Here is a 17878-nt window from a genome sequence, read left to right as displayed (position 1 = left end):
TTTTTCTCTGTTCTAAACTTCCATGTTTTATAAATTAGTTTTGTTGCAATGCAATGAGATATTTATCTTGTGGCTAGGGATTAACAGCTGGACACTGGTATCAACAGATGATTGACATATTAGCCCCTCCCAAATGCCTATATATTTAGATTAATTACATGTGCTTTTATTTACATAAGTTCATTATCAATTTACTCCCTGTTGTGATATGATAATGACTTTGGGATTTTTACAAACTGTGCAGAATAATACTTACTTCAAAATTATGTGATAGAAAAAATATCTTCAAAAAATCATTGTTAGACTGTAGTGCTACCTTAATTGAGTCATTTTGTCTGGGTTTTTTGTTTGTTGGACTAATGATCTTTGATTGCCCCTTGGTATTTTTTTCCTTTTTTTTTGAAAGTATACTTTTATAAGTAATTACATTTAATGTGAAGTAAGAACTAAAAAAATGTGCATTAAAGTAACTTGACAACTAAGCTAAGGCAATCATTATCGAAATACAACAACACAATCAATCTTCAGTTTTATTCATCTATCCAAAAATTCCACCGGAAAAGTATGACTTTTGGTAATAGCAGAGATGTAGTGTGGGATCACCGTGACTGTTCCAGTTACCGTAAGGGTGAGCACCGGAAGCAGAATTGTGGTTATGGTGATCTTCTGTATCCATTTTGAAAACTTCCTCCCTGACTGTCATACCATTAACTTTCTGACAAGGCGTTGTAAATCTCAACAGGTAAAACGGCTTATCAACAGGAAGAGATATAGCTGTCTGGTAATCACCGTCATTTCTGTGTGCATCATAAAATTCAATGGAAAAGAAATGATTGTACTTTTATAGTATATTTCGAAAACATCAGTTGTTTTATATGAATCGATTTAATTTGGTACCGACACAGCACCAAAGATCATACGCATGTGTTGTTTTTTTTTTTTTTACATATATAAGGAAAATCCACACTGAAGTGCGTTTATAAGATAATAATGTATTGTTCATAATTCAAATTATATATAAATATATAATTTAATGTCTTTCATCCAGATGGTATTAATAGAAATAGCTGTATTTTTAGATGTATTCATCAGTAGATTTGTTAGCTATACAAGTTATAGTATAGTATTACATTTTGGCAGGTTTTTTTTTGCTTTATGACAATATTTTATTTTAGAATATACAATGAATGTTATTGTTATTAACACAGTATATCTTGAGATATTTTATCCCCCACCTCTTTTGTCATACATTTTCTTTGAAATTCCGTAATTTCAATCTTTTCTTTCAAAAAGTATATTTCTGACTTCAATTAAACTTATTGTTAACAACAAGGGGGGTAAATACTAGCAAGCCCTCATCATTTTCAAAATTTAAGGTACATTAACAAAAATTTGTGTTTAACAGATAAAATATATAAGGTTAGCTGATTAAATAGAGAAAGAAGAAACCAATTTGACATCCATAAGTCCTATAAAAACCGTCTTCATAAACAATAAAAATGCTCGTCAAAGAAAACTAAAAAAATCGGTAAAAAAAATAGGGGGGGGGGGGGGTGACAAGTACTCTTCCCAATTTCTTTTCATTTTAGTTGCAAAGAAAATGTTAATGTCTGTTTATATGTAATCATTTATGCCATCAGATTCACCACTCCGTAAATTATGTGCGTTGAATGCGTTTTTTAACCGGATCATGTGCAAAAAACATTTAAAATTGTGACTTTCAATTTAGAAAAGTTTGCGAACAGTGTAACTGTCTGAAATTTGACCAACATATATGTAGTACTTTTGAATACACAAATGATTGAAAATCAAGAAAACACAAACTTGAAAGATGAATCGATATTTTGTTTCACTTTATTTTCATTCAGCAGTTGTGTTGCTAATTTTTTTAGAGACTAAAAAAAGACAAACACCAAATTTAATGCACATTGGACAGTCTACCGACTGTATGTAGCACATATCTATCATACTTTACAAAAGTGGATTCACGGGGTAATCAATGATAATCGGGGGAATAAATTTGTCCAGCAATAATTTTCTATTACAATAGGCCACCAATCCCACTCAATCATACAAAATTGATATGAAAACCAGCGTTATTTAATAACAACAATTAATCGCTACACATTTACTAAAATGTGATCAATAGGTACCAGATATGCTCATGATCACAACAGTCAAGAGAGGTTGAACTTCAAACAAACTACATTGGTTTTCCTGTACTCTTTCCTTTGATTGTTTTATCGCTGTATGCAGTTGATCATTCAACTGAATTTGCCCTGAACAACACAACGGTTGTCATTGGAAAAGCAAGAACAGTTTTTACTGCTTACTATTCTAGTAAACATGAGATTATCCTAGGTTTTTGTTCACTTCGTGTTACTTTTATCTTAGTTTTCTAACAAGGTTACCTTAGTCGTGATTTGTAAAAAAATTTGTGTTTATTTTTTTAGTTCATATTGTACTTATTAATCTTTTTTATACGCACGTATACGGGACGTATTATGGTATACAGTTGTTCGTCCGTCTGTCCGTTCGTCGTCGACATATCGGACAATAACTCAAAAACGCTTCAACCAATTTTCCTGAAACTTGGATGAATTGATTATATTTATTGACTTAGGCTCCCTTTCGTTTTTTTTATAAATTTTAGATTTTACGTTTCCGAGTTGAGGGATTTTATTCATAAAAAGGGGGGATTTTCCAGTTTTCGGACAATTACTCAAACATGCTTTGAGCAGTTTTCATGAGACTTTGGTGACTGGTTTAAATCTATTAGAATAAGCTCCCTGCAGGTTTTTTTTTTTATAAATTTCTGATATGACATTGAATTATGGACCTTTATTCGTTGAAAAAGCGACGGGCGTATCATGTGCTCATGGTGCAGCTCTTTATTGTTCGTATGGAAAAGGTGTAAATTTACCTTGTCATACTTACCTTTTATATACGAGACTAATTAATTAAGTCAATTAATTTCTTTAGATAACTTCATCATTAAGTTTTACTAATTCCGTATGTGTTAATTAATTACGTTATTCGGCGGTAGTGGTGGTGGAGGAGGAGAAGGAGATGGTGGCGACGAGGAGGAGGAGGTGGTGGCGGCGAGGAGGAAGAGGTGGCGGTGGCAGCGGAGGTGGCGGCGGTGGTGGTGGTGGATACGGATACTGATTCTGTGTCTATTCTTGTAATGTCTTAACATAGCATTCTTTCTCGAAAATTCCACATCACACTTTGAAAAAGTTAACAATGTTTATTCAATAAAGAAATCTGCATGTCTACCATTACACTGATCCGTTAACACGACCACAAGTTATAAAATATATGTATATATCAACTAACTTGAAGTATCCCTTATGATGACAAAATTTACTTACTAGATGATGGGATACGAAGTTTGGCCTATGGACATTGTAGAACGTAGAAAGGATGTCAATATCTTAATCTCTCTTCGTCAATCATTTGAAAGAAGAGGATGTATTTTAAGATCTCTTCAAGATATATAATACTTGTCCAAAGATTGATGTGGAATTTTCGAGAAAGGATGCTATGTTGAAACATTACAAGAATAGACACAAAATCAGTCAACCATATCCACCGAGCAGTCATCCGTATCCCCCACCACCACCGCCGCCGCTGCCGCCGCCACCTCCTCCCCCGACATCACCACCGAATATCGTAATTAATTAACACATACGTAATTAGTAACAGTTAATGATGAAGTTATCTAAAGAAATTCATTGACTTAATTAATTAGTCTCATATATAATAGGTAAGTATGACTTCAGAGGGTATCCTCAATGGGTATCTTAATGGGTATCCTCTCCCATAGGTTAAACATTAACAAAAAGTCGCCATAACCGGTAGTTCCCCTACTATTTAAATTCATCCAGTCTAAGGCTTCATCGTAAACTAAAACCAATGACTTTAACATGTTTTCATAATAATGATTTTAGGACAAACAGGTTTGTAAATGTCAGAAACAACTATTTAGATCTACTTTCAAAGGCGACATTACCTGCAACAGTAATAAATTTTAGTATTACTTCCAAAGGAACCATCGGGAAGAGTTCCACCATGTCCATTTCCATTATGACTGTCTTCGTCATCCCAGTATAACCATCCGTCGTTGAAACCTAAACAAACACAATTTCAAGTAAGACCAACATTCAAGAAATACAGGCTTAACATACTAAGGTAGACTGATTAATCATTCAAGAGTATGAATATTCTTACAATTAGAATAATTTCACGAGATATTTACAAACAGATTCAACTTCAACAAAATTCTGGACCCACAAAATAAGGTTCCATATATTTTTTTGATGGCTTGAGTTTTGGAGGCGAATGTAGACATTTTACTTTTCTTAATGTGTTGCCTTTTCAATTCCAAAGTGAATTTTTAAAAGTTGTTTTCCATTCGTTTGATGTGTGTTAGCTTTTAATTTTGCAATTTGAATTACCCTTGGAGTTCGGTATTTTGTTATTTTACTTTTTAGAAGTTTGAAACCCGAAGCAAAAAAACCGAAATTGCTAAACCGGAATGCATTTATATAAAGATTTGCGAAAATTGAGAATTGTTCCGAGATGGTACTTTAAGGATGTTCGCTACTCTGTTTCAAAATAACAAGCTTTTTAAAAGACTGTAATATTTTGATAGTATATAAATGAAGGAACTAAAAAAATGAAGGGTTCGTGTGCCTGTTTTCGAGATATAAGCCATTGAAAATTTGGCGGGAAATTATTCTCTCTAGATTTTACATACATTTAACATTGGCACCGTTTTTCTTTCAAAAACTATGAAAATATACCAAGGATTTTATAAGATTTTCTAAAATGGCTTTTTTAAACTATATGTATTAAAATTATGAAAAGAAAAGTAGGGGTGAGCGGGCAAAATTTGTAATGGCACTACATGGATAAAATCAGAGGATTCCGAATATCTGGCAAAAATTAAAACCAAGAGGAGCGAACATCCTTAACTTACTTACAGATAAACTGAAAACGCTGTGACCTTCTTGTTGAATATGATTTGGACAAATCAAGACGAAAATGACGGGTAGAGGTTTTAAGTAGACCATTGTCTACTAAAGTACGCAAGTGTCTATACCACAAGTCGGATGTAGAACATACTCACCCCTTCTCGTCTAATGAAACATTTAGTATTTTCCTTCTATTTTTCATAGTACATGTCTTTCCATGCACTATACAATGCTTAACATGAATAACTTTTCATTGTGATTTAATTATGAGGGTGAACTTTTGAACACTAACGAAGTGTACAATCCCCTAAGGCAATTTTCGTCGGGAAAGAACAAGAGAAAAGAAAAGTAGATAAATCAGAAAGCGGGTCAAAATTGGAGTATTTGTATAAATTTGATTTTATGAACGTGAAAGATCAGGTATCACTTTTTTGAGATCGTGAATAGTATCGTGAACGATTTGGTGCCGCTTACAGTATTTGTCATTGCACAAACTATTAAAGTGTTCAATTAATCTTTTAGTTATTTGAAAATTTATTATTTAATTGGTACACCAAAAATTTGGACTTCATGACTTTTCCGGTTCACTTTTTGTTGCCATCTGTTCAGTGCTATTTGATCTGTGTTTTTATAAGACCATGTTGACTAGTCCGTCGTGCCCTTAACCATTTAATGTATGTCTGTCCGTCCGTTAGCAGTTTTCTGTCGTTATTTTAAGTTAAGAATGCATCATCTGATATCACTAATGTTTAAAAACAGTATTTATATCTATAACAGAAATATCCTAGTCGATTTTTTATTAAAAGATTCACAAATTTTGAGAAATATCTTTTAAGCTAGAATATCAATGGAAAATGATAATTGATTCCGGAGATTTCACATTTGCGGCATGTGAAAATTGGAGGACAGGTGGTAAAAACTAAGTTTATCTTTAAAATTAACAAATCATGATTTTTATCTTTATGTGTTAGGATTTCAACAACAATTTATATTTAGGTATATTCTCATAGTCAAGTTTTCAAATAAGAATAGCTTTGAATCACAAATTTGAAGATACTCTGGACTTGATTGAAATTGAATTAAGTGTTTTATGCTATTCTAACATGTCTAAATTGATTATTTATTGTGAATTTCAGTTGGGAACGCGACAGGCTAAGGCACGGACGTCGAACTTATATGTATACGGAAACCAGTAGTGAACAAAACATTTATACTGGTCTTTGCCATGTATTTACATGTATGAGTTATACTGTGTTTATCATTAATTGTGGTTGCTTTAGAAATTGAATTACGATAACAAATTGATGTTTTACTTACTTATACTGTGAGCTACTCCCCAGAACATTTGTTACAGCGGTGGCATTTTGCAAGGCTAAATTTGATTTTCCAATGGCAGTACAAACCCCCCTTATTTATCCCGATCAACCCTTATCATAAATATTGTATTGAAATATTTGCCATTGGACTCTAAGAAAACAACAATCAATCAAGCATAATGTACGTGCATCAGTGTTAATTCATTAGTAATTTCTGTCCAAAAAAAATATGGTTTGCTTATAGTTGAAAGTTGTACTGTAAATCTTTTTGAAAAAAGCTATCAAATGGACAGTCGCACGCGTCTATCCCTACGCCTGGCCAGTGATATCTGTACTTTGTCGAGCGATTGTATTTTCCAACCAATTTACACTGTCATATAGATTCTGAAATTTCTCACATGTACAAAAGAACTCAAATACCTCCAAGTGTATTTTTAACTATGCAACGGAGATTATAAGTTGGCTTATGGTGGTAATATTTTTATCATGTATACTGTAATCCACATATGAAAACATGTTTTAATACAAAATACAAATACAATATTTTCGCAACGAATCGTACTGTATAGAAAAGCATATAAATAACGAAGCGTACACAAATTGAAAATAAAGACATGTAAAAAAAAATGCATGTTTTTGCTTCTAGATAGCACATTAACATATACAGCCTTTACAAGTTTGTTAGATTTGAACGATGATAATTTTTCAAATTTGTATGTTTTAAAAAGTTTGAGGCACGGGAAACTTAAAATCTATAATTATTAAAAAATAGTAAGCATATTTTTATCAGCGGCAAGATCATGCGTATTTTGTTATTTGCCTATAAGAATATCACATATTTAAAAAAAAACTTGCAGTAAGACATTGAGTTACACAATATTGACACAACATATCCAAAAAATACATATTGAACTTTCCTTAAAATTGTAAATTCTCCTCTGTTTAAACTCTGCGGTACACGGTGTTTTCAATTCGAACGCGTCAATGTTCGGTTTCATTTGTATCGGGGTTATACAGGATGATTACTAGTATACGGACTTGACAGGGTGGGCTCAACATATGTAGGTAATGTCTCAATTCACAAGCGACAATGTTTTTCGCAGTCTAAGATCTTTAGATCACATAATAGTCGTCTGATCTGTATATTTCCAATTATCTCTTATTGTATAACTGGATCTACATGGTAAGTGATGCATCCATAGCAGGAGAGGCTTACCCCGACGAATCAATTGGTCTCGTTTCATTTGGCGTTCATGCGATTTCATCGAGTGTTTTGGTATCTTGATTTGTAAATTCTTGGTAAAGCATCGGTAATAACTGTTTCTTCATGTACATGTATTCTGAGCAATATGATTGAGTTAATGGTACATGTTTAAAAAAAATCTATAACATGGAATTAAGACGGATCTTTACTAAGTTTTCCATAATAAACCGTATTTATAAAAATACGGGAAGAAGTAAATTTTTTCAGAGTATAATTTGTATATACTTACGGACTATATTTATCAAATACTCTTAAGTTACTGATGGCGTAGAAGTTTTGCATAGTTTACAACAAATCTTTGGAATCTAATGTTGTTGTTTTTATTATTAGGTTTTTTTTTTTCATATAGAACTGAAAGAAAAGTAGATAATTGAATACTTGGTTTGTCAAAAAGTACCAACAAAAATCCCTTATCTATGCAACATCTATTGACTTTTACCTGTTGGACAAGTTCCTTTCTTCAGTATACAGTAGTTCCCTTTGGGCCATTTGCGGTAATAACCAGTATTTTTGTCTTCATGATTTTTTATGCAAAACCAAAATACTGGCTTATTATGCTGAGGCGTTGCTGCAACGAAATAAAAATATTGAAAAAAAACGTTATAAATTTCATGCTTTCCTGAATTAACCTTCATCAGGAACGCCAAGCATGTATAAGAACCGAAACATTTGAAGAGCTATATGATAAAAAAAAAGACATATAGTCAAATCCATTTAAGGTCAACTTTGCCTGAGGGAGTTGAAACCTTAGTTTCATCGTAAATAAAAATGTTATAAACGGACAATTTTAGTATTGTGTGTAATATATCATTTCAGTTCCGAAGTACTGACTACTGAGCTGATGATACCCTCGGGGACTGATTGTCCACCAGCAGAGGTATCGACCCAGTGCTGTAAAAAATGAAAAAAACACGGTATAAATTTCATGCGTTCGAAGCGCTTTTCTGGATTTTCCTTCATCAGGAACGCTCAAAGCCGAATATTTGAAAGCCATGGATGTATAAGAACCGAAACAGTTGAAGATATTTACGATAAAAAAGGGCCTTAAACAAATAGCCAAATCCATCTAAGATCAACTCTGCCTGAGGGAGTTGAAACCTTCATAATTTCAAAATTTATAAACGGACAATTTTAGAAAGTTTTGTTATAAATCGTGTCAGTACCGATGTACTGACTACTGAGCTGATGATACCATCGGGGACTGATAGTCAACCAGCAGAAGTATCGACCTAGGGCTGTAAAAAATGAAACAACACATTATAAATTTCATGCATCCGAGGCAAAGGTGATTTGTTCATTTTTTTTTTTTTTTGTCTTTCACATTATAATTTCATTCAACTTGAAGGTGGGGTTTAATCTTGGAAGATATATTCAGTTTCAATACTTCTGTGAGAGTGTCCACATTCTTATATTCAACAGACTATAATAATTGCTGAGCTGAGTTTTTTCTAATGATGAATCCTTTTCATTTCCTAGGTTACCATCCATTTGAGGTTTTCTTTTATTGATATGAAATAATAGTATAAAATAATTTCATTAAGAATCGAACAATATTAATCTACATGTACACAGGTCTTGTCAAAATTACATGGTGAAAAATATGTCGTTGACCATTTAGACAACGGCAATGTAAGTAAAATCTGTATAAAGATGGAAAAGTAAAGGTCAAATCAGAACTTAAAAATACGTAATTACCAATTTAGATAATTTGCATCTGTATAAGTATGTATCAAAGTATGTAACTGACTTACAATTATAAAGTAAATCTTTAAGATCCCGCGAAGATATTTATACATTAGGGTAAATTGTTCGTGAAAGGTGTAGCAAGCAGGTAATTGTAACAGCTTTAGACTAATGAATTAATTTTTAGTGTAAACAATTTTTATTATGAGCAAACAAACGTTTTTAATATAGACTATTCTTAAATTTGAAAAAAAGAGTTAAACTTACCTCCTAAATGTATGTTTGATGTCCAGGAATTGCTATTGTGGTGGTCCTCAGCGTCCTGTCGACTCCATCCCTCTAACCAATTAAAAGGGGATCTTGGACATCCGGTATTAGGCTTGTACAATCCATAACTTCCTTTTGGCCACATGAGGGCAAGTTTTAATACTGTTCCTAAAAAATACAACATTATCACCACATTTTTTTCATAAATACGAAACACGGAAACAAAAAAAAATAAACAGTTAAGTCTACTTCAAATTATTACTCACATATACAATTCTATTTAACGTCATTTAACTTCGGAAATTAAATGAGATAGTGTTTGCGCATGCATGACTTATGGATATTGTGTAGTTCGACGAGGGCAGACGTGGTTAGTCCTGTTTAATAAAATATTTGTTTTAGTCAAAATTATTTTTTATCAACGAATCAGTAAGTTACTTCAAAATCATATAACAACGTTGTTGATATTATGTTTTTATATATTTTACGGCAACTGCTAGAAGTGGGCTTGTTTAGTTCATGAATTGATGACTTGATTTACGACAGCCCGAGAAAAATGGCAGAATGAATTGTGAAGAGAAACTTGAAAGAGGACGATGTTCTATGAAAGAAAAGTAATCGCGAGGATGATGTCCTTATATTTTAAAAGATGTAGAGTTAGACATTTCTTGTGGTAAGAAAAAGGATTAAAGGAATTCTTCAACTGTAAAGCCTACTCCAAGTACAAGTAAAACGTTCGATGCCACAAGTGGTAGTTCGGGTCCCAAATCTGAAGAAAAAAATCCTGGTGTAGAAAGTGATATTAATATCTCGAAATCCATACAAAATAACAAGAAAAAGCAAGACTATTAATAGATGCTTTAAATGAATTTGATGAGAATGAATATGATGACTTTGACGAGGAAAGTGATGATTAAGACTTAGAACTTTCGGCTATAAAAGGCTAGGTCAGACGACAATAATAATGATGTGGAAGGCACAACAAAACAGAAAGTTGAAACAACTATGAGCAAAAACTGAAAACAACAATAATGAAAGCGGGAAAACATTCATTTTGATGAAACTTTGACAGGAAACTACAAAAGCCTATTAGGGTCACAAAAAAAAAATATTTATCTCGTAATTACGAGATACATATCTCGTAAATACGAGAAAACTATCGCGTAATTACGAGAGAATCATTTTTTAACTCGTAATTACGAGATAATTATCGCGTAATTACGAGATAATTATCGCGTAATTACGAGAAAACTATCTCGTAATTACGAGATAATCATCGCGTAATTACGAGATAAGAAGTTTTTTATCTCGTAATTACGAGATAATCATGGCGTAATTACGAGAAAACTATCGCGTAATTACGAGGTAAGAAGTTTTTTATCTCGTAATTACGAGATAATTATCGCGTAATTACGAGAAAACTATCGCGTAATTACGAGATAAAATAAACTGCTTCGCCGAGCGCAGCTGGATACGCCCGCAGAGGTCCAACCCTGAACAGTTGGGGCAAAAATGGACAAAATATTCAAGCTTGATAAGGTCTGAATTTGGATTGTAATTAAATATTTGACATATTATAGGTTTCTGAATAAATGTAGTCAAAGAACTTGAAATTGGTTATATGAATTGAATTTATATTCAATTAAAAATTTCTTGCTGTTATGCAATACACTGTGCTGTTGCGCAATACTTAGTAAATCTGTTAAGACTATAAACAAATAAAGTTCAATTAATTCTCTATGTCATATTAGAAATTTATGAAAATTTAAAGGGAGCTTACATCAATAGATATAAACTATTCACCAAAGTTTCATGAGAATTGCTGACAGCATTTTTGAGTTATTGTCCGAAAAATGGAAAATCACCACTTTTTTAATGAATAAAACCCAATAACTCAGAAATGATAAATGAAAAAATTATAAAATTCTAAACAGAGCTTACATCAATAGATATAAACAATTCACCAAAGTTTTATAAGAACTGCTGAAAGCATTTTTTATTTTTTGTCCGAAAACTGGAAAATCCCCCTTTTTTTATGAATAAAACCCCATAACTCGGAAACGTAAAATCTAAAATTTATAAAAAACGAAAGGGAGCTCACGTCAATAGACATAAACAATTCACCAAAGTTTTATGCAAATTAGTAAAAGCGTTTTTGAGTTAATGTCCGACATGTTGACGACGGACGGACAGACGGACAGACGGACAACGGTATACAATAATACATCCCGTAAACGGGCGTATAAAAATGATTGTCTCGTAATTACGAGATAAAAAAATGATTATCTCGTAATTACGCGATTGTTTTCTCGTAAATACGCGATGATTATCTCGTAATTACGAGATAAAAAAATGATTATCTCGTAATTACGCGATAGTTTTCTCGTAATTACGCGATAATTATCTCGTAATTACGAGATAAAAAACTTCTTATCTCGTAATTACGCGATAGTTTTCTCGTAATTACGCGATAATTATCTCGTAATTACGAGATAAAAAAATGATTATCTCGTAATTACGAGATAAAAAAGGTTTATCTCGTAATTAAGCGATAGTTTTCTCGTAATTACGAGATATTTATCTCGTAATTACGCGATAAATATTTTTTTTTTGTGACCCTAATAGGCTTTCGTAGGAAACATTACTGACTTGTTTAAAAAAGGCTTGAACGAAAGCCGATATAATGATATGAGTTGAACCCTAGACCAGGTAATTGTGGTGTGTTGGTGATAAGGACAAATCAGCTTGTATGGGATTTGATCTCTTCTTTTGCTCAGACATTGGATAAGAAAATGCAAAGCATAGAACGATTACTAGTGAAAGCTGTAGTCTTGCACAGTAAGACAGTGAATAAAATTTCTCAAACTGATAACAAAACAAATGAGTTTAGTGAGGTAATTGATAAATGCAATGATGTGTTTGGCATTACTAGGTCATACTAATAAACAAATCAACCTAGCAAGAAGAGATTTCGTCAAATATGAGTGGAATAATGAATACACTCATCTGTGTGCACAGTCACAACCTTATATCACCTTTCTCTTTGGAGATGTTTATAAAGTAGCCAACGATATAGAAGACTGGCCTAAAATAGCAAATCGTATTCACGTTCAAGGTCTAGAGGGCGATTTCGTAGAGGTGGTAGAGACAGATATGGTCGTGGAAGAGGTAGAGAACGTGGTATTGGTAGAGGTTCTTATGAAGCCAATCACGTCAAGATCTAGCCAGTACTGGTAATGACACTTTCTCATGAGAGGGGGCTCAAGAGGGTTCCGGAGGTTGTACTTAACTAAGATAAAGATGAGGATAGTACATTAAATGAGTTTGAAGCAGGTAGATTGAAATATTATATTTATGGGTAGAAAAAGTAAATGTCTGATGAAATATTTTTAAGATATTGTAGAAAATTGACGTGTAGAACTGGTAAAACGACGAGTATTTGTTTAAAAATTCAAGTAAGCATCAGTGCATTATTAATGCAAAAGAAACTTTAATTATACGGAAAGAAATACAAAAAAACTATTGGACATTTAAGTACTTGAATAGGTTCCTCATCAAGAGGAAAAGTTTCTGTCACCTATATTTATAAGACCCAAACCAAAGGGTAATATAGAATGATACTTAATTTGAAAAAAAATGTAATGAATTTGTTCCATACCATCCTTTTAAAGTAAACACTTTTGAAATTGCACTCAAACTAATGAATACAAACACTTGCGTGGCTATTGCTAATACTTAAGATTTTCATGGGACGACAAAATATTTCAATTTACTTGCTTACCTGATGGGCTATTTTTAGAAACAAGATATTTTACACAAATTATGAAACCAGTTTATTGCAGGTTGAGCAATTTAGGTTATTCTAATGCTGGCTTCTTGATGACAGCATGTTATGTACTGATACACAAGAAAATGTAAGGATAATGTTCAAGAAACAATTTCCTTAATGGAAAACTTAATAAAATGAAAACGCCATGTTAAAAAAGAAAAAAACCAAAAGACAAACAGCAGTATACAAAACACAACATAGAAAGGACAGAGCAACACGAACCCCACCTTAAAACAGGGGTTGATCTCATGTGCTCCGGAAGGGTAAGCAGATCATGCTCCACATGTGGCGTCCGTCGTGTTGCTCAAACCCGGAGTTTAGTCTAATTCGGTAGGGCACATTCGGGGAAAAGAGGACTGGATTGTAGTTAGGAAAATTGGAACATATCCATCGTCATCTGTGAAACAGATATTCCATAACAGTCAACCAACTCGTGATGGCGTCCGTAACATTTACGAAGGGATGATTTCATCTTCGCCACTTAGAACTCTTGGTTTAATAGCTTTCTTGTGAGCAGCAATCATCTCTTTTGTCGTAATGTTTTGTTTCCAACCGACCCTCACTGTCAAAATTCTGAATGTAAGTCAAGATAACTACCTGTTGTATCCTTTATTTCAAGTACGATGGGATAGATCCATTCAACATAATCACCAAACTTTTAATTATTTAGTGATCCTTCAAAAAAAATTTGAGGAAATATTATACATTCTGAAGAAATGATTGCTACTATGCCGCTTGATTAAAAAGAACGCATTGCAGAAGAGTGCAAAAAAATCCATGTTAAAAATATAGATAAACTTAGAAATGTGGATAAAGTAATTGTGTTGTAGTTTCAAGTTTTTCTACAGTAGATATTGGTAAATTATATTACAGGAATTTAGAAAGAGAAAAACTAACGCTCTTAAAAAAGTAAATGGAAAATTCTTATTATATGAGTCAAATTGGTAGTTTACAAATATATTTACACAAAACAGGAATTTTTTTTCGAGAAATCCTGGTTTCATAATTGAGACTGATGCCTCTTGGTTAGGATTGGGCGCTGTATTAGAACAAGAAAAGATAGGTGGACAATGGACAGAAAAAGAAAGAGAAAAACCCATAAATAATTAAGAAATTTTAGCTATTAAATTGGCTTTACAGTCATTCAGGGAAAACATAAAACATAACTATATTAACATTTTAACAGACAACACCTCGGCTGTTGCATAGATTAATAATATGGGAGGTTCAAAATCATTAGACGTCTATGATTAGGGTGTACTGAAAATGGATTCTGGTTGTCATGTACTCATATTGCAGGCTGTATCAAGTCAAGTATTTTTAATGATCAAACGGAATAGAAATTAAGGAATATTGTTTTTGGAAAAGTGGGAAAACCTGATATAGATTTATTTGCCTCTAGGCATAATTCTCAAATTGACAAAATTTTTCCACGGAAACCGGATCCTCTTGCGTCATTTATAGATGTATTTTCTTTGAACTGGAAACATTATAATTCAGTAAACGTTTTTCTTTCTTTCAGTTTTTAGGGTTCTTGTGTACAGAAAATAAGGATGGAAAATCCAAAGGATTACTAGTAGCACCTCTATGACCCACGCAACCTTGTTCCAGCAGGTTGATGAAACATTCAGTAGGGAATCCTTTAATAAATCCCAAAACCAAAATAATGTTAACAATTATTTATCAAGACAAGGAACATTCACTTCAGAGAACGTTAGTTCTGATTGTATATCTTGTGTCAGGAAACTATATAGAAAACGATGTCTTTCTAAACAAACAGTCAATAGTATCATGTCGTCATAGAAACTAGGTACTAAAAACAATATCACACGTTCAAAAAAATATGGGTTCACCACTAGTTTGACATCTCGATAATACCATAAACTTGATAAATTTTCTAAGACAGTACTCCTTGTCAGGCAATGAGTAAAGCCCATACCGCATTGTCAGATATAAACGGTCCCTAAATGACACATGTTAAACAATTCAAACGAGAAAACTAACGGCCTGATTAATTTTACAAATAATGAACGAAACACAAATATGATATACAGCAACAAACGACAACCACTGAATTACAGGCTCCTGGTTTGGGACAGGCACATATATAATGTGGCGGGGTTAAACTAGTTTGAAGGCGCCATCCCTCACCCTTACCTGGGACAGTAGTATAACAGTACAACATAAGAACAAATTATAAAAATCAGTTGAAAAGGGCTTAACTCATGAGATGGATACAAAGGCTGCCCATTCAATAATATATCACTCGAAAGCTAATTAGCATATTATGTCACAATAAAATAAAATAAAGGATGAAAATAAGAAAAAAACGTTTAGAAGAAAGATTAACGGTCAACTATCTAACACACTTTGAAGTATTTATGACATGTCTTTAATAAACAGCACCTGTTTACAGAACATTCAGTGAACATGATTAAAATGAGTGAACACCAAAATATTTGTTTGTGAATCAACTGTTAAATATTCAGAATCAGATAAAATCCTTAAGTGGGCGCAAAGAAAGTTTTTAACGTCATCAATTGACTACAAACCCAATTGATGCTAATTAAAAAGCATTTCTTAACAACTTATGTTTTGTCTGAAATATCGCCATCTACAAAAAGACAGCTTTTTAACAGTTTAACGTTTAAACCTTTCTTGAAGTCAATATCCGATTGAAGAATTAAAACATTAAAAGGAAGTTATACACACGCAAGCATAAACTTTTGCTTGAAATTTAGCGGTCGAAACTTTCAATATTTATAATTGTAACTGCAAGTCTGACTACAAAACTGTTTCGAGTTTTTATATCATATGATTTTTTAAATTTTTATAAATTAATATAATTAAAGGTCTTTTTTAAAATATAAGTCAGCCAAAAAAAAGAAATTAAAAAATATGTATACACATAAGCAATAAATCAATTAACGAAAGGTGAAATTTCAAAGAATTCACATACACAAATTAGAAAACCTGTCTATTTGGTTGCTTGAAATTCATCGTGCTTTGTTCATTGTATGAATGCATAAATTCACCAACAAAAAAGAAAGGTAAAGCTCTCATAACTAGACAGTGTAATTATCTATGTGCCTGTTCGAAGTAAGAAACCATATACGAATACGTAATTTTCAATCAACAGATTATTTTCTCGTCTTTTCCTCAATTGTGACATCACCGAATAAGACTTTTTCATCGAAAGTTTGCCTACCATTACCAACATGACGTGTGCCGCTAGTAGAGCAGAATCTGTTTACCTTTCCGGAGCACCTCAGATCAACTTCCACTTTTATGTGGGGTTACTGTTGCTCAGTCTGTAATATTCTTTTTTAAACTTTCGGTTGATAAATTTAGAAATTATTAAGAGACGAAGGTCCCAACTTCAACAGGCAAAGTTGAAGTCAGATGGATTTTTTTTTATTCATAATATATATATATATATACTCGGTAATTTGACATAAATTCAAAATCCAGTTACATAACTGTAATGAGTTGCTGACTATTTAACTTATTTATCTTGAATAAAATCTCGTCATCTCTTTTATAACAGGCAGCTGAAAATTGTGAACTTTCACCAAAATGAACCAGGCGATGTAGTAGGAGAATTTTAGACATATAGAAAAACATAAGGATGGGCAGAAAAAAGACAGATGGGCATAGGGACAAGATGATTCCTTCATTGTCGCAAACCACTGACACATGAATATATATGTAATAATGTAAACAAGTCTAAATTGAAAACAACGTTCAAACCTATGATTGCGTTGGATAAAAACCGCAATTTATATACGTGTGCATGCAAAACAAATTTCTTGGTAGAGGGGTCTAAATACAGCACAAACAACATTTTTCATCTAAGTTTTGAAGTATTTTTGTGATTTTAATAAACTTACATATTTTGCACACATTGGTCATCTTGTTCTTTGATTAAAAAAAAAGGAAAAAAGAGACAACATGAATCACGTGTCCACGAAACTCATATGCCACCATGACAGAACAAACTACTACACCGAGATGTAAAAACGAAACTATTTAAAACCGGAGATGATTTCATGTGCTAAGGAATGGTATTCAATATTTCAAAATAATATTGATCAGTTAAATTCAGTAAAATAAGTACTTATAATGTCCTGACATGCAGAATAACCTGTATATGAGTTTTAAAAGCTCTTGTCTAGGTGAAAACAGTGTCAATTCGAATATTGAGCATATTAAATCGAAATTTGGACGATATTAAACTTCTCAACACGTCTAACACTTTTTATATAGAACAAAAAGGTATTCGCATTCTCTTCAGTTTGTTGATATCATACAAAAGACACTTTTTTCCAAATGCAGTTAAATGAATTTGCCGACGATTTAGGAAAAAGTTTCAACATGACATTTCTACATGACTTCAAAATGTTAATAATTTCAACCTCAAAAAACATATTTTTACTTTATTTAGCTAGTATATTCTTTATTCAATTTTAAACAACGCTTTATTATTAATGGCAAATTATCGTTTTCCTGGTATTGACAAAAACATGACGTGTTTTCATAA

General features: G+C 32.5%; 1 protein-coding gene across 1 annotated transcript in view; it reads right to left on the bottom strand.

The window, feature by feature from the left end:
- Positions 1-538: 538 nt before the first annotated feature.
- LOC127725985 (uncharacterized) overlaps positions 539-17878 on the bottom strand; it is a 44114-nt gene continuing 26774 nt past the window's right edge. Inside the window, exons 5-8 of the mRNA XM_052233284.1 lie at positions 9510-9677; positions 7999-8127; positions 4016-4133; positions 539-797 (exon numbers count right to left, since the gene is read on the bottom strand). Coding sequence (XP_052089244.1) covers positions 539-797; positions 4016-4133; positions 7999-8127; positions 9510-9677 — 674 coding nt within the window. The remainder of the gene's footprint in view (positions 798-4015; positions 4134-7998; positions 8128-9509; positions 9678-17878) is intronic.

The sequence above is a fragment of the Mytilus californianus genome, unplaced genomic scaffold (genome assembly GCF_021869535.1).
Source record: "Mytilus californianus isolate M0D057914Y unplaced genomic scaffold, xbMytCali1.0.p SCAF_15, whole genome shotgun sequence".
Lineage (NCBI taxonomy): Eukaryota > Metazoa > Mollusca > Bivalvia > Mytilida > Mytilidae > Mytilus > Mytilus californianus.
This window is presented reverse-complemented; position numbering and strand designations above follow the sequence as displayed.